Below are 27,516 nucleotides of genomic sequence, written 5' to 3' on the forward strand. Positions count from 1 at the left end.
TGGCCCATCCAAGTTGTCTAAAATTACACTTTTTTTGCTTGAAAGAATGGATTTTATTGTTGCAACAAATATTATCAGTTGTTTTCCTTGAAGCAACAGAATTATTTGGTTCATTTCTGAGATTATAGCTGCCAGATATTGAAGTCTGAATAACCATAGTTTGTCAATTGTTTTTTCAAGTTAAAATGGTATTTTATGTAAAAAAAAAAAAGAAAAATACGTTGGTTTAGTTGTGACTCAGTTGCACAGCTGGTTTCCCTCAAGTCAGTTTTGGTATGCAGCAGAAGTGCTCTATGCATATTTCTGACTTCATTACAGTATTAAAAAAAATGTGTTCTAAAAGGTCAAGATTTGGGATCCCTGGGTGGCGCAGCGGTTTGGCGTCTGCCTTTGGCCCAGGGCGCGATCCTGGAGACCCAGGATCGAATCCCACGTCAGGCTCCCGGTGCATGGAGCCTGCTTCTCCCTCTGCCTGTGTCTCTGCCTCTCTCTCTCTCACTGTGTGCCTATCATAAATAAAATAAAATAAAATAAAATAAAAGGTCAAGATTTAATAAAAATTTTTAGTTTTATCAAGGCTATTTTTTTTATTTTTTATTTTTAGATTTCATTTATTTATTCATGAGAGACACAGAGGCAGAGACATACACAGAGGGAGAAGCAGACTCTCTATTGGGAGCCGTATATGGGACTCAATCCCAGGACCCTGGGATCAAGACCTGAACCAAAGGCAAATGCTCCACCACTGAGCCACCCAGGCGCCCTTATTAAGGCTTTATTTATTTATTTATTTATTTATTTACGTAAAACTGGGTTTGTTTTGTTTTGTTTTTCTTAATCTGTTAGTTTGTGGTGGTAAAGACTACAATGGCTGTTGGTATAGCCTGGGGCCATTGTCTGGATTAATTCTAAGGCCACAGCAGTTTCTTTGACCCTTGTTTTTGCATCCCAGGGCCCTGGAAAAGGTCTTGGAAACCTACCAGGAGTCCATGGACCACACTCTTAGAACTATTATCCTAGTTAAAATAAAAATTACAAAATAGCTTTCTAATAAATACACTCATTGCAGCTATTCTTAAGAAAAGTATACCTGACTACAAGGCAAGTAGTGGAAGAAATTTCCCTGTTAATGTACTAAAGCAAATGAACCTGACTGTACAGAAATAGTACCTGAGAATTCGATGAATTCTACCTAAGCAGAACTAACTTGAATATTGCCATTATGTTGCCTATTAACATCTAGGATTTTTGTTACTCAGTTATCTCCAACATAGATGATTTGGTGACCCCTTTAGTGGGACGTATTTTTTTTATAAATGATAAAAATCTGGAGATTTTTGAAAATAGCTTTTTGTAGAATTTCGATTTAAAAAAAATGGTGGTTCAGACTTGAATTCCTAACTTCTCAGATTTCTACTTATTTTTTATTGTTCAGAAGAGCTGTTCGTTCATAGCCCTTTCTCAGTCTTTCTTTTTAATTTGAAAACCTAAGTAATTTAGAACTCAAAATTCTCATTTTAAGTTGGCTCAACTCTTCGTTCTAGAATTGTACTTGTATATTTGACTATAAATTACAATGTTCAGGTTCAAACCATATAGACTTACTTGATCTTTTCATTGGATAGCATACCTGTTGTATTTCCTTTTGAGTGTGGATTTCTTCTAAGCATATGGTTTCCAGTCTCAGTTTAACAATATCATAAGGCAATTTTTTTTTATTTTTTAAATTTGCTATATTTTTATAGTTACTTTACTCTTCATGGTGAGTTTAAGTTTGACTTAAAACCAGTTTACTGAAACAATCAGGAGGTTTAGGTGACTGTAAGGTCAGCGTGAGACAATGGATTGAATTATCTACCTTCAAAAGCTAGTATGTATTAAATCTACATTAGCTGGATCATTTTGTCTAGAAAAAAAGGGAAGGAAAAACTCCTTAGGTATTAAGTACCTAAGTACTCCTAGGTACTCCTTAGGTAATACTACCAATGGGTAGATGTTATAGGAAAAGAATATTCAATTTATTGTATTGTGAAGAGAGCACAAGAATTTAAATCATGGCTCTGTGTGTTCTTAGCTAGATGACCTTGAACATATTACTCAATTTCTCTGAGCCTCAATTTCCTCATCTGTCAAATTGCAATAATAACCTCCCCCTCGTGGGAATTGAATTTACTAGTATAACATAAAGAAGTTAACACATAGCCTTAAACTTGATAGACTCTCAGTAAATAGAGTTATTGTATAATCTGAAAATTTATTTTGGTATAACTTTTATGAAAGTGTAGAATGAGCACATGTCAAAGATTTATGAGATTACCAGTAGAAAATATAAGCCAGTTCAAAAGATAATAGAAACTTATTTATAGAGTGAATGATAGAACTCTGAAAATATAATCACTAAGTTAGATTTAAAACTGGTTAATGCTCTACAGGGTAATAAGATCTTAACTTTTGAGATTGTCTTTTCTGCTGAAGAGAAATTATTCACATATGTTCCAAACAAAAATAATTGGCAAACTTAACAATTTTAACTCAAGTTGAAATCAACTCTAATAGAGTCTGAGTCCTCACTGGTAGTAAGTAGTAAATCAAGCAAAAGTTACATTTCCCTAGAGAATTAATTAATAGGGCTTGCTGGCAATGGTGCTGTTTTAGGTGGGTGGATGTAGCGGAATGCAGAGTCATCGGTGTCCATTAACTTGGGCTTTAAAATCATGTGGGACTCTTAGTGAGACCTGGAGACGACTTGAGGGTAGAAGGGGCTAGAGTTAGCTTTGAAACCCCTGCCTTAATCAGATCCTAGAGGGGCTTCACTGTCATTGAAAATCTGGACTAGATTTAAAAAACAACAGCCCTCCAGTACAGGGATACAACAGGGAATTTACTTTTCTATCTCAGCCTGGGATCTGTAAGGGAATTTATAGCCACATTTAAATTTATTCTACCTTTACCTCAGTGATACTGCTTGAGCACTGGCCAGAGAATATGTACTCAACCTGTGGCACCTATGATTTCTGTAGAGCTCCTCTGCAGATGAATTCAAAATTAAAAACACACAAGAAAACAATCCACTATCAACCAGAGACCAATGGCAACAATGTACGGAAATATCAAAACCCATGAACTCCAAATAATAAAACAGTAATTAGGAAAACCACAGAAACCATAAAAATAACTGTTGAAAATAATGAAAAACATATAAAGAGACTAAAACCAAAAGAACAGGCAGAGCTGAAAGAAGCATGTAGTACTTAGAGAAATAAAAAATAATTAAAGTTAAAAACTCAGTTGATGAAATAAATACCTGAGTAAACAAAGCTGATGAGAGACCAAACAGGAAGATAGACCTTAAAAAAAGTGCCAGAATGCAATCCAGAGAAATAATGAAATGGAAAATATTTGAAAATACATGAAAGACAGAATTAGAAGGTCAAAAATATGTCTGTAGGAGATAGAGAAGGTGAGATGGAATATTAAGAAGGATCATTTGAAGAGATAATGGCTGAGAATTTTCTTAAATTTAGGTAAGTGAAACCTCAGATCCATTAATCAAGACCAACTTTAAAAAGGAGAGAGAAGGCTGAGTCTGCATAAATATACATCATATAGAGAACATTCTGGACAAAGAGAAAATCTATAATGAGAAACTCTTGAATTATGACCAAGAGCCCAACACCATGGCCCACATCACATGAAAAACTAACAAAAGAACTTCCTGTCATTAGCCTTGCCCTTGGCACCTCCAGTCCTGGTACAGCACTAATGCATTGAATGATGCAGACTTTTTTCCTCCTTGAACTTCTCTTTTGTGAAAGTGGTTTTAGGCTGGTATCTTTTAGGTGTAGCATTTTATAGCTGAACATCATTTGTTTCACTTCCTATCAATTTTAGTCTTCATCATCTCCATTGGTCCAAGTTTTGGGGGTTAACCTTCCTTCTTCCAGATTTGTTTGTATATAGAACCAGAATTGTCACAGTTTGGCAATTGCCTTAGCTTCATAGGTAGGATATGAAATCTCTACATTTTTCTTGTAGGCTTGACCTTTGCTTCTCTTTTCTGCTGATATGAACCAATCCATGTGTGTACCTCCTTTTTCTGGCTTGCAATAGAGGTCTGAAGCTATACCTCATTTTGGAAGCATCCCTGGGAGTGAGTTATGAGCCAAGACACCTCACCTGTGGACAATCACAACAGAGTTAAGAAAGAATGAGAGTGAGTGCTGGCAGGGGGATGCATTTTTAGAGATATGGACAATACAGAAAATTGCTCCAATCCTGATACAACATTCCTCATTTCTTTCTCATTATTTTTTCATTTTGTGTTCAGTGCTAGATATCAACCAGTTCCATGGTGTAGGATTGTGACTTACATACCACCTGTGATTTCTCTCCAGGGGAGTAGTGCTTAAATATGTGCTTGGTTGGGCCTCCAGATACTTCTCCTTCCTTTGGTTTCTGTTACCAGAAGGAGAATGTTTTCTCAGCCCCCTGGGGGATCTCTTTGTTATTACTCATCATTGCTATTGATTGTTCCCCCTTCTCTTTCCCCAGCATCCCACCACACAGTGGTGCTTGTCACATCTAATGTGCTTCAGAGAATGTCTTTCTTTAATTACTTTTCATTGTTTTTTTTTTCCCCCCCTAACTCAATCACACACACTGTTGCTTTGAACAGTTGTTTCCTTTCCCCCTCTGTCTGGAAACAGATTATTAATTTTTTTTTTCTTTTTGGTCATTGCTATAATTGGAATACCCACATTTCAATTTCTGTTGTGTGCGCTACCTAGAATTTAAGTGGACGAGACAGAGAGAGAAGCTGGAGGGGGAGGTGGTCATGAAACATAAAAGCTTTTTATTTTCATAATGGCTTGGAGCGTGCCCTTCCTAGGAGGGGAAAACAGCTACCATGGCAACAGGTGCTGGTTTGGGGGGAGGCTGTATGGAGCTGGTAGCACAGGAGTCTGGAGAGTATGGAGCAGTAGTAGCAGGGTTTTTTCTAGTGGTTACTGCCATTTTTCATAATTGAGATTCTATGTTACGTATAGTTGGGTAGGTTGGTGTTTGGTTTTGCTTCTGAGTGGCAGAACTATGAGAGAACAGAACTGTTAAGTCACAGGGGCACAGGCTTCTAAGCCTTCCTCTTGTCTGTAACAGAGAACCGATCCAGTAATCACCTGGGTGAGGAGACTACTCTGCTTTGTGCAGGCATGTGCAAGCCTTCTTCATCCTTCCTCTTCTCTCTCCTTGATGCAGCTCAGGCATGGGGCTCCCTCCTGGTACATGCCAGTCTGCTCAATGGGGAATTACCAGAGCATGAGTCTTCCCCGTCAGGTCTTCCTAGAAATGCCACCTCAGCTGCTTTCAGAGCTTCACCTTCACCACAGACCTCAATACTAGCCTCCAAGTGTGCCTTTTTTTTTTTTTTTTTTTTGACTCTTTCGTAGAGCAAGTGCTTATCATAGGTATTCTGTTCCTTGCCAGCTCAGAATGCTAAGCCTAATGAAGCTTGCCCAACAATGCTTAGTTCTGCTAATCACTGACTTCCTGCTGCCCCTTAAATCGAGAGATCGGAAACAGATTCGGGAGTCAGAGCGCCTTTCAAAAGGAGAAGCAAAACTAAGTCCATACAAACACACATCCTGGTGAAGCTGCAGAATACTCTAGACAGAGAGGAAATCTATAAAATAGAAGTCTTGATTAATAAGAGCTCCACAGCCATGGCCTACAACTCAAAGTTGGTTTTTAGGACTTTACCCTCTTACCCTGTGTGCGCATCTTGCATTGCCCACCCAGGCTCAGGGTAGATGGATTCTCAGCACACTGCTCATGGAATACCACAACCAAAAGCTTGATTGCTTATCTGCTTCACTGATACCATTCCATGCCATCTCATCCTCACATCTGCCTCTCTGAGCCTTCTGTTTAAATTTTTCTTCCTCCTTCTCTTCACCATCATCATCACTACCACCACCACCATCCTGCTGTGCACAGCACTGGGTAGGTTTCAGAGCCTTTTTCACTCTCTTTCTCACTTTGTCCTTAAAACATCCCTGTAAAGTAGATCAAGGTAGTAATAATGACTCTTGTGTGGATTCTGGCAGCCACAAACATTTATATGATGCCTCCAAAATGCCACAGCACTCACTGGGTTGGGTGGGATATTTTGAAATCAGTGGGGTACATATTCTGAAGCTCAGGTGTCTTCAAGTCCTTTGGCCACCAGCCTGAAAATAGTTCTAACAAATATGTATTAAGCACTAGTCCTGCCAGGTGCTGGGCATACATTGATAAATAAGGCAGATACAGTATTTACCTTCATGGAACTTACAGATCAGGTGAGGGTGGAATTACATCATTTCCTTCTCAGCTGTTTTCATTTGTGGTTCTAAAGTAGCCTCCCAATATAATTTACCCTTGCCCAGATTCATAGGGGTTTATTATCTCAATAATATTTTTCATCCCCATTAAATTTCATGAAAGATACCTGGATAATAAATACAGAAACACCTTAATAGATGTAGAGCTATTTTTATCTTTAAAAACAGAGAAGGCGGGGATCCCTGGGTGGCGCAGCGGTTTAGCGCCTGCCTTTGGCCCAGGGCGTGATCCTGGAGACTCAGGATCGAGTCCCACGTCGGGCTCCCGGTGCATGGAGCCTGCTTCTCCCTCTATGTCTCTGCTTCTCTCTCTCTCTCTGTGTGACTATCATAAATAAATAAAAATTTTAAAAAAATAAATAAATAAAAATAAAAACAGAGAAGGCTGTCTTTGATATGTCTTATTATTTAGCTGTTATTTTTGGTCTGCTTGCCTGCCAGAAGACTGATTATTAGGTCTAGGCCCTTAATAAAGTCACTGGAGCAATAAACATTTAGAAAAAGGTCGATATCATTAATAGTAAAAAAAAAAATGCAACTTAAAGCCAGATAGACACGATACTGTTTACTGCTTATTAAAAATTTCAAAATAATAATGCCTTAGGGCCCAGAGAAACAGGCATACTGAAACATTGTAGGTGAGAATGTAAACTGATAAAGATCTAGATCTAGAAGGTGACAGTTAAGGTAATACATATGAAAAGTATTTATACCTTTTCATTCAGAGATTCTATTTCTATGAATTTATTCTAGCGAAAGAAAGTTGTACAAAAACATTTATGTGTGTGTAGGTTTACTGCAGTGCTACTGGAAACAAAACATGAAAAACAGAAGTGATTTTTCTGTTATTTTTATAGAGAACTCTGAACCCTGACCTTTCCAGAGTAGCAGGACCTCCTGAACCTTGCTCTTTTCTCCCTTCAAGTTTTCCAAACACAAATGATCTTTTTAAAGTGTTACTCTTTTGTTTCCTGTCCTGCTTTAATGATTACTTACCTTTTACATAACTCAACCAAAGGCTGGTATGTGGCAACAGGATTATGGTGTGGTTATCTCCTGCTATGTGAATTTTAGGAAGGTGGCCTTCTGTTTGCAAGACTGAGCAGTCAATGTTTTAGTGACATGTTTTAGGAGGAGCTGCTTCCTAACCAGGTTGGGGCAACAGAGATGGACGGCATGGGGGGAGCAGCCATAAACGATGGGGCATTCTCAGTGTTGTGTGGGAAAACATGGGAAAGATTCAGGCGATTTCAGCTGTGCTAAATAGCTCTTGACATAGACTTCATGTCTATGAATGCCTGCGGAAAGGAAGCAAACTCCTCTAGAATATAACTTTTCAACAAGTCTCTGGTGGGCATCACTGATGCCTGTGTTTGAAGGTAGGACTTCTTAATTGCTCATGTGTTTGTGTGTCTGATTTGTAGTCTTCTGATTTATAGACTTCTAGACTCAACTCTGATGAAAGAGCTCATCTCATATGTCTCCCTTTTGAGAGAGGCCTTCCTCAACCTACCTAAGTTGGTCCTTCTCAGTAGTTTTTAATCACATACTATGGTTTAATTTCTTTTTCCACTTTTTTTTTTTTTAAGATTATATTTATTTGAGAGAGAGAGCGCACACAAGCAGGAGGAGAGACAGAGAAAGAGAGAGAAGCTGACTGCCTGTTGGGCCTGGAGTCTAGCATGGTGCTCCATCCCAGGCCCCTGGGATCATGACCTGAGCCAAAGGCAGACGCTTAACCATCAGAGCCACCCAGGCGCCCATTTCTTACCACTTTCACAACGTGATATTCTTACTGTGTTTTTGTATATTTTCTATCTTCCTAATTGGAACACAATGCCAGTATATTGAAGGAGGGATCTTGTCAGTCTGGTTCACTGCTATATCCCAGTGCCTAGAAGAAATCATGGCATCTTATAGGTGTTCAGTCCATGGTGGGGAGGAGCAGATGTGGTACATTTAGGAACATGCAGAAGGCCAGGGTGGTTGGGAGCTGTGAATGAGGGCAGAAAGGCATGACAAAGGTTTGCAGAGGTAGGCAGGGTCAAATCATGTGGGCTATAGTGAGGAGTTTGGAGTTACTTGAAGATCTGATGTTCATTAAGTTCTTTCATCTCTGAGGATTTATACACAATCCATATTGGTTCACTTAAGTCAGCTGTTGATGGCTTTTCTACTGGGATTTGTGCCCTGTGGTGTCCCAGAAGTACACCTTTAGCCTACACTACCTTTTTCATTCCTGCCTCCACTGTCATCAGCTTGGCATTCTTCACCCACATTTCCAGATGAGCCCAGCAAAGCAAGGTGACAATAGCTAAGGTGCCAGGCTTTGATGCCTACACAAGTTAAAGCATTCTAGAACTTTGTCACTAAACACTTTGATTTCCCTACTGAAGTGTTAGGTTTAAGCTTTGTGAATGACACTCTTTGAGAGCCTGAATGATGGGGGGATCAGGAGCCCATATCTCAATCCACTGTTTAAATCATTTGGCATCTCTGTTACTAGACACTCCCTTCTGTTCTCTGCCTAATGATAGGTTGGATTTCTCATATTGGATCCCTAGTTCCTTTTTGACACTGCACTTTGTTCTATAATTTGCTTCCAAAGGAGCATAATTCAACGAGCTTCTAGTTTTGTACTGCCTATAAGGAAGATAAATCAGATTTTGCCAAGCATGCATTGAAGTAAGAGCTCTCTTGGCATAATTCCCTGATGAATCTATTTTTGTGATTAAGGCAGTAAATATAACAAGGGTTTGTGTGTTCACTCTTATTCTAACTTGTACCACTCTATAGAAACATTATTATTTTGTAGATGTAAATAAATAGGATGAACTACTGTTTGACTTAGGTTTGAGCTTACATGAAAATTTAGGAGATAATGGTTTAGTGCAGTGAAGAGATAGGAGAAATTAGCATGAACATCAGGAGTAGGGAGGCATATGAAGGGGTAATCCACTCAGATTTTTTTGTCTTTCATGGGCTGTGAAAAGAATGTCTTTTAAGGAATTCTCTTCTTTAGTGTCAGACATATGAACATACAGAATGTTGATGTTCTATTCAAATAACTTTGTGGATGTTAGAGATCTGAGACTTCTTTTATTGTTAGTATTAATTGATCTCCAGAAAGTTCCCAGGGAGTGTCAATTCCTATACATGAAGAGCCATAAACTCTTCAGGAAACCTTGAACTATTTCTTTTTTCTCTTAGTTAAATATCTTTCTGGAATTCAAAAGTTTTGTGATAGCTCATGTAGGCTTATAATTTTTGGTCATTTTGGTACACAGGCCCTTAAAGTAAAGCCAGCTCTTTCAACCTCAGCCTATCAATTTGTTTCAGACTCATGGTAGGGAATACAGTTTTCTGTGTGTTTCCTTTTTGATAAAAGTACCCTCCTTTTCAAAAATATACCCTATGAGTTTTTCCCTGATTTAAAATGTCTCCCTGAGGGGCGCCTGGGTCGCTCAGTCGATTAAAAGTGTCTGCCTTCAGCTCAGGGTCCTGGGGTCAAGCCCCGCATCAGGCTCCCTGCTCAGCAGGGAGCCTGCTTCTCCCTTTTCCTCTACTTGACTTTCCCATTGCTTGTGTGCTCAAGCTCTTGCACTCTCTCTCTCTCTCTCTCTCTCAAATGAATCTGTAAAATCTTTAAAAAATAATAAAATGCCTCCATGAAAGGAGATAGATGACCCAGGGCATATGTATATAACCGTGCCTACATATATTTTTTTCTCTTCTACCAATGTGTCAGTCTCTTACTCTGCAGCTCTCCCATAGTCCCATCTGTAGATTTGGAATCTTGGTTTGTCCTCCAGGAAGGAGTAGGTCCTTCCCATAAAAACGAGATTTGTGTTTCATCGGACCTTGGGAATTCTGACTGCTTAGTGTCACAGCTGCTGTTATGATTGGAACTAAGTCATATGGTGAAGGGCCAATCCCTTACCCTTTGATTTAGTCCCTTTTGTCCTTGTCCTTGGGTCTGTAAAATGGGACTAGTAATATAGGTCTGGCTTCAGAAGACTACTGTTTATTTTAATTAGTTAAATGTTGTAAAGGTGGTTGAATTCAATGAGCTTTATAGATGTTTATGTGACATGTTTAATATCGGTGCTGTTTGTGGGTGACTTTTAGCTCAGTAACAGGTGAACCAGCAGCTAGAGGCTGTGACTCTAGGCCTTCATTTCACGTTTGGCTCTACATTCTGTTTTTCTGCCAAGTTCCTAGTAGAGGTCAGCACAGTGACTAAGGGGAAAAATGTGGATCAACCTCACAGACTTACCATGTTAGCACAAATATAGGTGCAAAAGCACAGTGCCTGCTTTTAGTTACTCAAATAAATATGAAAAGTGCTATATTCTAGTCTTTACATGTCTTGAATTCTCTGAATGGGTTTTATGCTGGTTTATGAAGTTCTTCTGTCTCTTACATCACATGGAATTTTAGTCTGTAAGTCTTAGTAACTGAGACCTTTCTGAGTCTACAGAAAGGGTGACAAGTATTATTTATCCCTCTGATTAGAATTTTCTCATTGCTTTTCATCATCTCATTGTGTCAAGGACAGAGCTCTTAAAGTAAGCTCTATAAAGCCCTATAGAATTTGCCATCTCCCAGTCCCATTGCCTATCTGACTTCCCTAATCCTTTCCCCTGTGCTCACTGTGTGGGAGACATGCTGGCTTTCCTTAGGTAGTGCCAACAGGCCACACATGTTCCTACCGATGGTTATCTGCATCCTTTGTTTGCTCTTTGTAGCTTTTTTCCTGGAGATTTGTGAGACTTGTATGGCTTGCTTTCTTCCCTCCTTTCAGATTGTTCATGCATGTGTCTTTCTCAGTGACATCTTTCCTGACCATCCTGTCTCAAATTGCTGATAGTCCCTCAGTCCTCTCTTTCCACTGTGTATTATATTTACTTACTGTCTTTCCTACCCCAAAATAATGTAAGCTTCTTACAGCAGGGAATTTGGGGAAGTGTCTGTGTTGTTCACTGCTCTATCCCTAGCACTTAAAGCAGTCCCTGGCACATAATGGACACTCGAAATTATTTGATCATTGAAAAATACGTGATGCACTGTTGGCCACTGTTCTCAGTCACGTTGTACCTCTTTCCTTGGATAGAAAGTCCTAAGGCAACTTCTCTATGACCTGCCTTTTTGGACAGTGCTAGCCTAAAGGTGATAGGCTGAACTACTAAAGGAAGTGTTACCAACAAGAACTGATGTATTTGCAGCACTTGGTGACATCAGGTTGGCATGCACATAGGCAACTTTTAAACCTCCTCTACTTATACTCTGGCATCTCTCTCTAGATTGGAAGACAGAAGCTTCAAAATAAATAAATCATTGACAATGAAAGTGAAAGGACCTTAGAAACTGTAAAATGGGGCAGCTCCAGTGGCCCAGTGGTTTAGCGCTGCCTTTGGCCCAGGGTGTGATCCTGGAGACCTGGGATCGAGTCCCACGTCGGGCTCCCTGCATGGAGTCTGCTTCTCCCTCTGCCTGTGTCTCTGCCTCTCTCTCTCTATCTGTCATGAATAAATAAAATCTTAAAAAAAAAAAAAAAAGAAAGAAAGAAAGAAAAGAAACTGTAAAATGCTTTGAAAGTGATAATTCCATTGGACTTGAGAATGTTCCAAATTGTTATACAATTTGAAATAGTTAAGTAATTTGGGGATCCCTGGGTGGCTCAGCGGTTTGGCGCCTGCCTTTGGCCCAGGGCGTGATCCTGTAGTCCCAGGAGAGTCCCAGGTGGGGCTCCCGGCATGGAGCCTGCTTCTCCCTCCTCCTGTGTCTCTGCCTCTCTCTCTCTCTCTCTCTCTCTCTATGTCTATCATAAATAAATAAATACATCTTTAAAAAAAATGAAATAGTTAAGTAATTTTCCAGGAAGAAGGGTTCTATGGGCCAGCTTCTCTGTAGGTTGGGGTTGGTTTTTCTGTTTTTTTGTTTGTTTGTTTTGTTTTTTAAATGAGCACTATTCTTCCCCATCCAGGCCCATAGACTACAGGCTAGAACCTGAACTGACCACGACCAGAGAGGGGAAAGCTCAGCAGTTAACACCTGGGTGAAAGGCATGTGCCTTCTTTGTGCGTAGACTGTTCAACTACCAAGTGGCTGAAATAGTGTAAGCCTAATAGAACTCAGGTTGGTCTGTTGTTACTCTTTAAATGACTGTGACTAGTTTCAGAAAATGAGGCAGCTTAGGCAAAGTATAATTCTCATTTTTAATGAAACCCAGCCTCTTCTGAAGGAGCCAGTAATTCCCATGACCCAGATTAGTTTTCTACCAACAGAAAAGTTTAGAGTTTTTATACTGTTGATGGGCAGAGATGAACCCAAGATTCTTGTTTGCTTTCAAAACATCCTTTTAAAAAAAATAATCAGGTTCTTTTACCCATGATCTCTTTAAGGTTAGGCTTTGTAGAAAAGAAGAGGGGTACATAGGACAAAGAGGCAGCCTATAGACTGTATATAATCTATGTCACATATGTTTGTACACACAGGACACATGCACACTGCATTGTACCAGAGCATTTAAGAGCAGTAGCTTTGGAATCAAACTGTAGACTGCCTGGCTTCAGATTCCATCTTTACCACTTATTTGATATGTGACCCTGGACAAATTTCTGAGTTTTCTGAGCATTAACTTATTCATGCAGGATAGTAGTAGAAGTTACCTTGTAGAGTTATTATAAAGATTAAATGAAATAATCAATGAAATACTTAATTCCTGACTTAATAACTGAATAAGTGCTAAGTTGCTGTTATCACTGAGGACAATTTTAATGTAATCTGAAATAGGCAGGAAGTACCGATTTTCAGAAAGGGATGACCAAAAAAAAAAAGACACAGGAGACACTATCTTAGAAGGTTTAGTAAGTGTATTAGAAGGAGATTGGTATAATATTGTGAGCTTATGATATATTATTATATAACGCATATTAGGTAATGCATGTAATAATGATCATCACACCTTGTGAATATTTTACGGCCTTCGTACCTTCTGGATGAGCATTGTGGCCAAAGAGAGCCGTGTGGTTTGTTATGAGCTTTCACTTTCAGAGTGAGCTGCTCTGGTACTCCCAACAGCTATCTCCAGCTTGGCAAAGACTCTAAGACACCAATAGATTACATGGAGTTTAAACCAGACATTTAGTGCAGTTGAGCCTTTAGATGAAGATAGCCTTCCAAAGTATGTACATGTCCCTTTTCTTTCCCTCAATACCTGATAAGGACAAACTCTATCCTAGGCCTGGGGGTGTGAGACTGAGGGAGGTTAATACCATCTCTGTACTCTTGGAATAAGTGGGGTAAGATAGGCAATGACAATTCCATGAATGATGACATAATTCAGTAAGTCCCAGGAAGAATTGAAGAATTAGCATTGTAACAAGATACCTGGCCTACTACAGAGTGTCCAGAAAGACTTTTCTGAGGAAGTGAGAGTGTTAAGTAGGAAAGAGCCTGGTCAAGAGGGCAGTGCAGAGCTTCCCTGGTGAAGGGATCAGCATGATGAAGTAAGGAACCCAGTCCTAAAGAGATTTTTAGAGCAGAGATTAATGAGCAAAGGGGACATGGTGTAGAAGAGCCTGGAAAGATTAGGTGAACCATGCAAGATCTTGTAGGCCATGCCAGCGGTTTCCATCTTGAAATTAAAAATATCAGAAGCCTGCGGCACTTGGGCGGCTCAGTCGGTTAAGCATCTGCCTTCGCCTCGGGTCATGAACCCAGAGTGCCAGGATCCAGTCCCGCATTGAACTCCCCATTCAGCAGGGAGTTTGCTTCTCCCCCTGGCCCTCCTCCCCCTCATGCTCTCTCTCACTCTCTCTCCAATAAATAAGTAAAATCTTAAAAAAAAAAAAAAAAAAAAAAAGAATCTTTTGGTGGGTTTTAAACAGGTAGTAGTGTTGCATTGGAGGAGACCAGAGTGGACATAGAGCTGGTTGCACACTCTTTTCCTTTTGTGTGAAGAATTTTAGTACCAAGTGTGCTTTTGTAAGTGGGTGTGAGTTGACCTAAAATTGGGCAGTACTTAACACCTTAGCAGTGGTATTCACCCATCTGAAATGTAGTTTATACATTTCACCAAAAGCAGAGAAGACATTGGTAATTATTCACACAGCTTTGAGATCTTGGGTGGAAGCGGTGCAGCCTAACAGATGGATGTACAGTCATAATAGTCTTTGGTGGGAGGTGTGGTTGGGAGACTATCCTTCTAGCCACTCCTCCTGTTTTTCATTCAATTTGCCCTTCTCTCATTTTTGTGGTGTTTATACTCTTTCATCATTAGGAAACAGCTCTCTATGCCAGCCAGACTACAAGTGGAATGCCCTTAGATTTGCAGGGTCTTTCCCCATTCCTTTGATTGTGTTAGGCATGTAGCCATTTTCACTGCAGGGAGGGAGAATAAACAGTGGATAGTCCTGTATCACTCTCAGAGGCATAAGCACTTTTTGGGTTGTTTTTTCCCCTTCTTCTAATTTAGTAAATAGGGTAGTGAATGAAGGAGCAGCATTTGTTTTTCTGTTATATCTTATACTTTATTCCCCACAGGATCAAGCATGTAACTGTTCTGTGTATTCATTGTTGGTTGGGTTTTCTAAGGAAAAGTTTGCCTCATTTAGCCTAGGCTGAACTGACCCTAAGTGATGTGGGAACAGCAAAGTGCCATGGTGAAGAGCTTGGGCTTCCTCTCCTGGCTCTGTACTTTGTGGGCATTGTGGCCTCAGGCAAATTGCTTAAGTTCCCAGAGACTTAGTTTTATCATCTGTAAAATGGCAATGATAGCCTTATCTACCTGCCTCAAAGGGGTCTCTTGAGGATTATACTGTATAAAATTATCCACCATAAGCATTAACTGGATTGTTCAAAACTTTAAGTATGGTCTGGATGACCATTCCCAGAAAGATGTTGAATACAGGTGGTGAGCGCGACCCCAGTCAATACACAAATAATTTATTTTAAACTCTAATTCTGGTGCCAGCCATTGGGACAGCCCAGGCCAGCAAAGCTGTATTTATGGCTTGGATCAGTTTCCTTGGCACAGGCCTCCCAAGCACTATCCAGACTGGTCCAGTCTTACCAAGCCCTGGTGGTATCCAGGCAACACACACACACAGACTGACTTGGTATAAAACAGGTTGCCACTGGGGGCTGGGATTTCCCCACACACACACACTCCCCCACTATATACTGGGGATTAATTTGAAGTTGCTGAAGGAGCTGCATTAACAAACCTGAAAATTAAACTTGACTTGCTATCCACACACACAAAAAAGTATGGTTCCAATAGCTTCATCTCCAGCTCATCCTTCTCAGCCCCTGGATGGTAGAGAGAAGAGTGATACTGACTACAGCTTAGGTGCCTCCTCCCACCTTATCATTTACACAGGACCTGCCTGGTACTGCCTGCCTGTGTGCTACAAGGGATGCCCTTCAAATCATGATCCAGCTCCCAGTCCAAAGACACTCATGAGAGGGGGAACAGTCGATATAGAAATGTCCCATGGGGACAGCCTGGGTGGCTCAGCGGTTTAGCGCTGCCTTCAGCCCAGGTGTGATTCTGGAGACCTGGGATCGAGTCCCACGCCAGACTCCCTGAATGGAGCCTGCTTCTCCCTCTGTGTCTCTGCCTGCCTCTCTCTCTCTCTCTCTCTCTCTCATAAATAAAATCCTAAAAAAGAAAAAAAAAAAAAGAAAAAAGAAATGTCCCATGGAATGACTGTGAACATAATCGTTTAGAAGAGTGAGCTCTGTGTGGCCTCCAGGCAGGGAGAATGAAGCCAGGTTTTGCAGGAAGGTGGTAGACTTTGGATCAGGCCAAGGACAAAGTGGTGCTTCTGAAGGCAGAGGGGGTTTGGTGGATTTGCTGTTGGCTTTAAGGCTCCCAGTCTGTCATCCCAGAGGTACTTGGATGTGATGGAATATAAGTAATATTATACTCTGAACTTTTCTCTAGTTTTGAAATATTTTGTTATTTTTAAAAAGGAAGAAAGAAAAACAAAATAAGAGGAGAAATACAAAGAGGTAGGATAGCAGAAGTCCTGAAAATGTAGGTGGAAGAGTGAGAGCTCTTTGTCCCAAACAAATGCAGGCCCCCTTGAGGTTCCTGCACAGGATACCAAGTGATAGCACCAAAGCTGTGGCTTTAAACTGACAGTTACTGCTACTTCTCCCAGTATTATCACCACTATCTTGACTGCCACCATGAAAAATGGCAGCTGTCTTTTATTTAGCCATTATTTCAGACCAAGAGATATATTCATCTAATCTTGCTTAATCAGCCTTGAAACTTTAGGAGGTAGGTATTATTGCTCCTGTTTTACAGGTGAAAAAACAGGTTTAGAGATGCCAGGTGACTTATCTGCTATTTTCCAGCTAAGAATATCTATCTGACTCCAACCACTGTGCTTATTATGCTTTACTGTCTTCTTTAGTCTTTTCTTCCATATTTGTAAACTGGAGATAATATTTGTACTAGAGTACTGGTAGAGAAGCACTTTTCAAATTTTAAGTCATGGCACATTAGGGGGCCGTGAAATTGATTTTGTAGGTAATAAAAAGGATGGAATAAAATAGAAAATACCAACAGTCATCACCCTCTATTCCTGAAATATTGTTTCTGGTTTGTATGTGTGTCTATGTATATATATATATATATATACATATATAGATATGCATATGCCTGTGTGTGTATATATGTCTATATATAGACACATATATGTGTGTGTGTATATATATGTGTGTGTGTATATATATATTTATATATATATATAGACACATGCATGTATACTAGTAATACACTTCACTAGTACATAGGAAAATGTTATTCCCTATCATGGGACATTGTCAGTTTTCAGAGCTACACTGTTCTTGAGATGTGATGAAGGTCAAGCTCCTTAGAAACTCTTAAGTGTAAATTATGATCATTATTTAGCACTGGAACTTGAAGCACAACATTTAGGTCGGTGGTATTGTTCAGTCCACTGCAGGTAGTGCTAACCTGTCACCACATTGTGTCCGGCAGAGCCAAGACTTAGCCTTGATACAGCACTCCAGACCTCAAGATGGAAGCTGTTTGCAAACCCAGCAATAGGCTTATGTTTTGTAGGCGTACATCAGGACCAATCTGTGGCTATAAAGCACTGCTTAGCACTTCCAAAGTCACGGCTCTCATTTAAACAATGGGAAAACAGATGTGATCCCTATGACAGTACAGGGACACTGCATTACAAGCCCCAAAGCAGTTGACTTTTCTCTCTTCGTCTCATAACACTCCCCACCACTATCCTCATCTGGAAATGATTTACCTCCTTTTGCCTCTCCAAGGGCATCAGACCAATCCAGAGTCCCCACCCATTTCCCCTTACACAAAGGTGGCAAGAGGCCCCTCTGCCAAGGCCATTTTCCTTGGAACACGCTCTTTCCTCTTTAATTGCAATTCATGAGGGAACTGCTGGGAACATGGGGTGCCAGTCCCCCAACAGCTGCCCTGAAGGCATGTTCTTAAGGAGATGCATTGCTTTCAACTTATAACAGCAAACTTAGTGGTCACAAAAGGAACTGGGTCTCCCCCCAGTAACTGAAATTACATGTATAACTGTTTGTCTGCAACCTGTAAATGAAGGCTATAGAATGGGCCATTCCTGCAAAAGGCACCACAGAAAAGTCCATGTAGACCTTGGGATCTGAAAGGCATGTCAAAGACTTCTTCAGTGGAATGTGCAATGCACAAGAAACCTTTGTGTACGGATTTTAAGTCAAGACTCAACATGACATTCTGGACTATGTGAGGAAGAGCTCATGCAGTTCAATTACCAACCCAGAAAGCACTCTCGGTGTTTTACAGACTTCACTAATGAATGAGTCCTGTGGCCTCTGCTGGACTAACCTTCCTAGTGCTCTGCCAGCCTGCCTCCCACACATCTGTAAATTTGTCAAGCTATAATGGATGGCTGGTGCCAGTAGAGGCTGAGGTCTATGCCTTTCTCCCCAGGATACATAGAGATCTCAAGCCATTAATAATTCATTCTACAGTAATGAACATAGCCATGTGAACTTGTGAGCAGTAATAATCAAATGACAGATCAATTTATTACTTTATTATGCCGAAAGATAATGGTAGTTAGCCATGAAAGGTATAGCTTTCCCCCAAAAAAAGTTTAATAAGCCTTAGATCAATGTGTTTTTTAAGTTCTAAAATAAAATGGATCATTAAAAAGGAAATGAATTATGATGGTTAGTGGCCTCAAGCCTATTTGTATTCAGAGTTGATTATCTAGAATTACTGTACCTTTTTTTCCCAATGCCTTTGGGTATTGGGGCCTGCAAATTAGAGTAATTGTTATTCATTAATTAAATATAAGAAATGAAACACAGCTCCAGACTCTGAAAAGGGGGATTGGAATATATGAGATATATCCCCCCCCAAAAAAAAATCTTCAATAATAATTGGAGATTTTATGAGTAGCTGGATTGGGAACAGTTGTTTTGTGCCTACCCAGACACGTCCCATTTAACACCTCATGAACATTCACTGGGCTTCTCCTGGGCCAGGCACTGTGCTCACTGCTGGTGTTACCACCTAAAATAAACACAGTCTCTATCCTAAGGCAGTGGGAAAGACATTAATAACATGTGATAAAGAGAGTACTTCTGCTTTCATTGAGAGGTGGAGGATTGGGGAAAGACTGGACAGAGACTGCAGAAAGGAAGGGAAGGGGGGTATTTGAGAAGAGTAAGAGAACATTCTAGGCAGTAGAATGACAAAGGCAGGTATGAAAGTGGGAAGAGCATGGGTAGTAAATTATTATAATAAGCACTGTGTTTCCCACACATTACCATGTTTAATCTAACAACCCCCTCATGAAGTAGATATATTATTCACCTCCCTTCCCTTTTAAAGATGAGCCCAAAGCTTAGGCATTGAGTCACTTGTCCAGGGACCCAGAGCTGGGAGGTGGCAGAGGAGGGCTTAGAGGTAAGTTGGACAAAGTATTACTTCACTAGAGTCTGGGCTTTACATTAAAGACAATGGAGCCCATCAAGGATTTATAATCATTATTATCAGAGCAGTCAAACAACAGTAGCTTTGCTAAACACTTTACACACAGTGTGTCATTATGTTCTCTCCCAATAACCCAGTGAAGTTTGAGGCCATTGTAGTTGTCAGCAGGTGAATAACTTGATCAAGGCTGAGTTATATATAGTAACTGGTGGTGGCAGTCAGGATAAAGCTGACCCTAGAGATGCTAGTCGGGGATCCTAGTTAGGAGGCTGTTGGTTTAGTCAGATGTAGTGTTGATGGTAAAAAGTGATGATCATCCAAACCATACGTTTTTATATTGGTCTGCAATTTAAAAGTACTTTCATCCATAAATAGCTTGTTGACTCATTTGCACAAGGGACTTTTGTGGCAGGAGGGGTAAGCCTACTGACTTTGCTCATTTGGGAGGTGGAAGTACAGGGACATGGAATTCACTTCTAGCACACAGGAGGCCATGATAAAAGAAGTGATGTTACAAGCAGCTTATAGATAGATATGTATACTTGCTGATTGACTAAGTTACAGAACCAAAGTCTTTCCCCTTTGCTGGGTAAGAACTTGACCTGCTGCATTACCACTTTCAGAAACGTGATATAGCTCTGGATATATGGGAGGCTATGTAACTAAAATCAAGACATTCCACTAGAACTCAAAATATGTTTGCAAAATATGTTTATGTGGACCAGAAAGAGGCCAGTATATCAGTGGCAACTCTCCTTGCTTAGTACTCTAAAAGCAAATTCTCTTAGTACCTGATTGGTTTCATGGTTAAAGGTCAGACCTAACCACCCCCCTGCCACTTTCAGAGGAGAAAGTTTTTCTGACATTAGACTTTTAGCCCTAAAAAATTCTAGAAAGGTCCACATCTGCTGATAAAATTGGTTGATGTAGTAATTTCAGTGAAGGCTCAGTTTCACAACCAGCACTTAAGCAGTAGAACGTCTTCTCCTCCTACAAAATAGAAGTATTGAAGAGAAACAGTGCAGGCATTTATAGAATTGTGTGAAAAAATACTCTGTATAAATAGCACTAAATGCTAGGGAGGTATGTCTGTACAAACTGCTATCTCTGCCCAATTTCTGTCTAGTTTCTAGTAATGAATAGTTTCCTTTTTCTAACAGGTGATTTAGGGAAGCCCCTAATATTTTCTTAACAATACTAAATTGGGCTTAACTTTTAACTTATTTGTTGTTAGTAGATCATTTGTATATTTTTAAACACAGGGCCTGCAAATGAGCAATTAAGTTTTATAGCTAGGTCATGGTGGCCAGGGAATGGAGTTCAGATACATGTTTTGAGTAGTATTTATCCAAAAATATGCATATGTATTTAGCAGATTACTTAGATCCAGCTACTGCTGACCCTGTGTGTTCCTTAGACTTTGAGTATAAGTGACAATATAAACACAGCCATGCATATGGATATATAGTAGTGCATTTTTGTTTCTGTTTATGCCACATGTTTCACTTAATGTAAGCCACATGTTTAATGCAATGGGGTTTAATACTATGAGCCTAAAGTGCTGAATTTCTTAAGATCTCTCCTTCTTAAAGATTAGGTCTGTTTGGTGCCTGTGTTTGCAAGTGTATTAAAGCCATCATCAGTTTTTGTATTTGCACTAGAGAAAATGCTAAAGATCACAGTGGTTTAAGCAGTAGCCAAGTATAAAAGCCATAACTAAAGGAGATTAGTAGTTACCTGAGTTTGCAGAGGAGGGATTCAAATTTGCAAAGTTTTACATTTGTGTGGGAAGCTGCTTTGGTTGGTTGGTTGGTTGGTTGGTAGGCAAAACAGAAATGAGTAAGGGAGTGTCATGTCGTGAAAGTCCAAATTAGCTGGAATGCTGAAGATTTCTAATACTTTGAGGGACAAAAATATGAGTAGAGAAGTCTCTCCTTGGACTCAAAGACAACTTAAGATGTTCCAGAGTCTGGTTCCTACCAGATGCGGAGCCCTGAAGGCAGGGAAGGCACAGGGAAGTCAGTATCTACTTGCACTGTCTTTATCTCATTTGTGCCTTTTCTCTTCCTTCCTCCCAGTGTTGCTAACAACCACAAGCAGAATTTGATGACAGTGGCAAACCTCGGAGTGGTGTTTGGACCCACCCTGCTGCGTCCTCAGGAAGAAACAGTAGCAGCCATCATGGATATCAAGTTTCAGAACATTGTTATTGAGATCCTTATAGAAAATCACGAAAAGGTAATGTGTCATTGGTCACTGTGAGTGAAGAATTTACTCTGGGGGAACTTGGGTTGAAAATGGCATTCAGAGTTGATGCAGGTTCCCATTGCTAATGGCTCTTAACACCATGATGCTGATGATGGTCAAGATGTTGGTGATAGTCATCATCTTGTCATGGCAGCAGTGGCCCAATGGAGAGTAGGGGCCTAACAGCAGTGGTTGTGGTGGCGGTTATGGTGGGCAACATGGGTTAAGCATTCCATTTGTACTGGAAACTGTGCTAAGCACTTTGTATGGGTTATTACTCTATCCTCACAACAATCCAATGAAGTAGGCATTCTTGTGAGCATCCTCTAGAAAATGCCTTTTACCTACTTTTCACATGATGGTCTTCTCATGAATTTGAGGGTTTTTTTTCCTTCATATTAATGGGAGAGTAAACATTTTTTAACGATAATGCAAATATTTTTCCTAATCTGTAGTTTACCCTCCAGTTCTCTATACAGTATATTTTTTCAAACTGTATGGGTGTTGGGGAGAGTCTGTCTTTTCTTTTGGGGCACTGAAGTTTCTGGTCTTTCTTAAAAAGATCTCTCTTGTCTCAATGCACATAATGAAGTTATATCAACACAGGGCTGCCCTTACAAAACTGGGGTGGAGGCCATGAAGTTTCATACATCTGTCCCACCTTAGTTCCTAGTAGCAAATCCTTAAGAAACTTCTCAGAACTTGTAGGGTCTCCTGGGACGCCATTTGACAGCCACAGTGCTGGGATATAATAAAAAAAATAATTTAAACACTGCTGCCCCTCCTAAATGAAAACTACCTAGGATGGTGGTTTAATCATGCCAGATAACCTACAAAATAAATCTAGACCACTTCTCACCACTTGTCTGCACTGATAATACTCTAACATAAGCCATCATCATCTCTTGATATTTACAACAGCATCCTGATTTGTTTCCTTCTTACACTCTCAGCCTATTTCAATAATAGCCACCAGAGTGAGATTCTTTAAGTGCTAAGTCGAGTCATATCATTTGTCTGCTAAGAACCATCCAGTGGCTCCCCATTTCACAGTGTGAAAGTCAAGAGCCCTTACAAGAGCCTGGAAGGTCCTACACAGGCTCTGCTCTTGCCTCTGTTACTTACCTCATGTCATCTATGTCCTTCTCCTATAGTTCATTCCTGTGGCTACCTTGACTACCTTGCTCTTTGTTGCATATCACAAACATGCCCACCTCAAGGCCTTTGCAGTTGCTGTTCCTAGTACTTAGAACAGTCTTCCTCCATGTAACTTTGTGGCATACTTCCTCACTTCTTTTCAGCCTTTTAAATGAAGCCCACCTAGATCTCTCTCTTTCAGATTATATATAGACCCAACCCCAGTGTTCTTCTCCCTGAAACTATTTTATCTGATAGCACTTAGCCTTTCCTAATATAGTACATAATTTGCCTACTGATTAAATATGTTGCCTTTCTGACCTCTGCTGGGACATATGCTTCCTACATGCATATTATCTGTTTTGTCCACTGCTTTGTCCCCAGGTCCTCAGTAGGTACTCAGTACATAGGTGCTGGAAGAATGAATAGGGCTTTGTGGTATCTGGCCTCCAAAATGGCTCCAAGAGCCCCTCATCTCCTGGTATTCACTGCCTTGTGTGGTCCCCTCTCTGAATAGGGAGGGGATCCCAGTATTGATCCCAATGTGATCAATAGGAAATTATAACTTATAGAGTATGACTCTGGAAACTAATCAAATAAGACCTTGCAGCATTTGCTTTGGCTTCTGGACTTGCTTTCTTGGGGAAAGCAAGCCACCATGTTGTGAAGGTGTTCACACAACCCTGTGGGGGAGAAAGTGAGCCTTCCTGCCAACAAGCAAACCAATTTGGCCACCATGTGAGTAAGCCACTTTGCATGTCAATTCTTCAGTCTTGGTCAGTCCTTCAGAAGATGCAACCCCAACAGAGACCCCCGTTGTGTGCAACCTCCTAAGAGACCCCTGAGCTAAGCCCCTCCTGAATTCCTGACTCACAGAAACTGGGAGAGACACTAAATGTTTTAAGCCACTGAGTTTTTGAGGTAATTTGTTGTGGAGCATTAATAACTACTAAAGAATCTCTGAATATAAACTTTTACAAAGTGACAAGTATCCTGCCAAGTTGTCTAAGTAGTATAGGCTGGTGTCCCTTTTACATGGTTAATAAAAAAATAGGAAATCAAATGATTTATTTGAAGAAATTATCTTTTCTCTATTCTCAACTTTGGACCTCCACCCAACCACATCCCTCCAATATAGTTAAATCAGGTATAGGTAAACTTTATGTGATATATGAGAAAAATGAACCTTGTGAAAAGGGAATATAATTGAAGTTAAAAATAGTTTCTAAAGACAAATTACCTGGACTCAAATCTGCCACCTCTTTCTAGTTATGTGGCCATAAGCAGATTACTTAACCTCTCTGTACTCGTGCAAGTACTCTCAGTGCAGTCCAAGTGCTGCAACAAATAACTAAATATCAGTGACTCAGGATGATAGATGTTTATCTCTTGCTACACTAAGAGTTCACTCTGGGTATTAAGAAGGTAGTATCTTTTGTAGCACTTAAGCATCCCAGGTGCCTTCCATCTGGTGGTTCTGCCTTCTGCTCTGCAAATCTCTGCAATTAACCAGTTGAGGGAAATGAGAGAGTCTGGAAGACTGGGTAAGATTATAGGGACTAAGCCCAGAAGATACTTTTTATTTTCTTCCACATTCTGTTAATCAGAAGTCAGTCACATGGCAACATCTCAACTGTAGGTTGGGAAGGCAAGCTAACCCTGTACTCAGAGCAAGGGGAAGCAAGTTTGATGACCAACTAGCCAGTTAGGCACATTCTTCCAGTTGGTTTGCGGTGAGGGTTAAACAAGGTATTATATGTAAAGGACAAGAATCTGGTATGAAGTACGGTTAAATAACTATAAACCGTTGTTTTTTGCAGTCTCAACAGAGTGCTCTGAAAATAAAGCTCAAGTCTATTTCTGAATGTCACATGTCTCCCTCTCCCCAAATAATACTTTTTATAACTTAATCTTTTATTGAATAAAATATTAAATATTGAGCCATATATGCAAAGAATGAGAAGTTTGATTATGTTCCATTACCCCAAAGGGGACACCACATTTAAGCCTATAACAGACAGTGTCCATTGATTTTTGAAATATAACTTTTTGGTGTCTTTGGACTTTCAAAGCCAGCAAGCAAATTCAAAAGTAGCGTGACAGAAAAAAGGACCAGAAAGTGCTAATAACAATATTGAAACTTGTGTAAATAAGCAATTATCCTGCCTAGGGCACAAAATACAGAAATAGAAATGAAATATGAAGTGCATGGCCAGGCCTGTAAGTATATGGGCAAGAACTAGTGGAAAATACTCATCTGGTTTGGTGGGTTATAAGTTATGTTACTCTCTGCTGTGTATTTGTTAAGATACATACAGTATTAAGAGTATTACAGTGCTCCATTATATGTTCTTTTTTATTAGTCTCTGCCAGAGAGTGGGATGAATCACACTGAGGTTTTATGTTCCTGTGGGAGCCAGTGATGAAAGAGTATAAGTGAGAACATTTCTGGGATGAAGACTGCCCTGGAGGGCCTTTCTCCAGTCCTCAAGGAGCTAATGTACCACCTTGATAGAGGTTTTTAATCTGGGGTCCCTGATGTGCCACAAACCCACAGGTTTGCAAGACCTGGATATGTATATTCTCCTGGGGAGAAAATCCTTCATATTCATCAGGTTTGCCTTTCTGGTAAAAACAACTTAGAATAAAGGCAGCTAGACCCCTGTTTATAATGTATCTTTAGGTCTGGTCTAGTATCAAATGAGCAGTTACTGTCTTAGACTCCTTTGGAAGCCTATGAAGTTCAACTACTAAGCATCCTAAGGATGGCCATGCTCTGGCCCCTGGCTTTCTGGAAACAGTGCTTTGGATAAATTTCCTCCCAATGGAACTAAACTGTAGTCATCAAATCTAGAGCACTTTTATGTCCTCCGATGAATATTGTCATAGACTTTTTCTTTAAAATTCACACTAATAAGATCTTAGTTAATATTTAATGAACATCCCTTCAGCTTGGCTGTAATTTTCTAGAAATATGCACACACATACACAAATGTCCATGAGTGACTACTTTTCTAACTTTAGGGTTACAAGTTAGGCAAAATTCTGAAACCCCACTTAAAGAAATGCTTTCTAACAGCATCTTTTCATTCTATCTGCCAACAAGGAAAGCATGAGATGGTATATGCCCTCTTGCTTGAAACAAGCCTGAATACAGGTCTTAAATGTATGTGCCCTGCAATGACTGGTGTAATATTCTCTTGGGTTTTTAAGAACATTTTGTAGAAGGTGTTTACTTGGTTTCTTGGAATAAAACTAAAAGGCACCCAGTAATAGAAGACAGTATGAAAAGAGACCATGGAACCCAGGCTAGCCACTGGAGCCACTCTAGCCACTGGAGCCACTCAGAGACAGAGAGAGAACCATAAGATGCCTGTTGCAGTTATCTATTCCTGTATAACAAATCATCTCCAAATCCGTGACTTTAAACAGCAAGGATTTTTTTTCCTCTCAATTTTGTGGGTCAGAAATTTGGGAAGGGCTCCTGTGTGTCCCATATGGCATCTGCTGGGGTGGTTTGACTGCAGCTAGATGATTCAAGATGGCCTGGGTCTACATGTCTGGAACCTTGGTACTAGCTATAGGCTGAGACACCTTGATCCTCTTTCTGTGGCCTCTATCTCCATGTGATCCCTTGTCACTTGGTGGTCTGGGCCAAACTACCAAGCAGTCAAACACAGAAGCTACAAGGCCTCCTATGGCATCAGCTTGGAATAGACAGAGTGTTGCTTCAGTTCTGTTGGTCAAAACAAGTCACTAGGCCAGCCAGACTGAAGGGGTGGGAAAGAGACCCCACCTCTAACTGGAGAAGCAGTACGTACACAGAGGCAAAGGAGCAGTTGTGGCTGCTGTCTGTGCAGGTGTTCTACCAGAAATCCTCACCCCCATGCCTGGAGTTTTGCTTGTAGGTCTGCTTGTAGGTCCTATTGCAAAATGCATTGCTTTCTTAGGAGAAGCTTGTGCTGTACCCAGGCAGTTCCTCAGTATTTCTAACAGAAAGTGTTCTCCTTCTCCTCAGCATTACCATTTTTTACACAACCAGGGGACATCAAACATTTGGTGATACTGACAAGTCAGTCCTCAAATACCCTTTGAAAGCCTCTGTGTGGGGAACTAACTCATCAATGTCTAAAACTGGAAAAACATCTTTGTTGTTAAATTTGACATTTAGAAGAGGGGTGCGGAGAATGCTTGCTAGCCAGAAAATTCAGTTTATTTTACCTGATGAAGCATCTTTTTTGAAGAGAAGAAAAAAGGCTTCTGTGTTTGAACTGGCTAAGGCATATGGCCAGAAACTCTGTCCTTCACCTCCTCCCACAGACCCAGTGAGGAGAGCAATGTTTGGAACAGTTATAGGAGATAAATACCCCACAGTAAGTAGAGTCAGAGAGGAAAAAGCTAGAAGATGGGGATCATGTTTGGGGCCTGGTGGGGATCTTCCTTTTTCCACGTTCGGTAATACATACTGATTTACTTACTCAATTGAAGGAAATGGATGTAGTTTGTAATGTACATAGTTTAGAAGTAATAATGGCAGTAATAGTTAAATGTTGTTATAGCTTTTTTTCCACAAGATACTGTGTTAAGCAGCTTTATATCCCATCATATCATTTAATTTTTATAAGGTCCATATTTTTACCTTTACTTTACAAATTATGAACCTGTACCACAAAGAATTTAAGAAACAACCCTTAAAGGAGGCACTAGATCTGAACTGCTTTCACAACCCAAGCTGCTCAAACCTGCTCTAGTTTA

At 40.2% G+C, this 27,516-nt stretch overlaps 1 protein-coding gene across 18 annotated transcripts in view; it reads left to right on the forward strand.

The window, feature by feature from the left end:
- The window catches only part of ARHGAP26 (Rho GTPase activating protein 26), a 419,433-nt gene that overhangs the window by 294,540 nt on the left and 97,377 nt on the right, over nt 1–27,516 (forward strand). For all 18 annotated transcript variants that reach the window (XR_013379692.1, XR_013379693.1, XM_077897670.1 and 15 more), the window contains one exon: nt 21,456–21,615. Coding sequence is in view for 16 of the 18 variants with exons in the window: in XM_077897670.1 (XP_077753796.1) it covers nt 21,456–21,615 (160 nt within the window). In the remaining 2 variants the exon portion in view is untranslated. The remainder of the gene's footprint in view (nt 1–21,455; nt 21,616–27,516) is intronic.

The sequence above is a fragment of the Canis aureus genome, chromosome 5 (assembly GCF_053574225.1).
Source record: "Canis aureus isolate CA01 chromosome 5, VMU_Caureus_v.1.0, whole genome shotgun sequence".
Taxonomy (NCBI): Eukaryota; Metazoa; Chordata; class Mammalia; order Carnivora; family Canidae; genus Canis; species Canis aureus.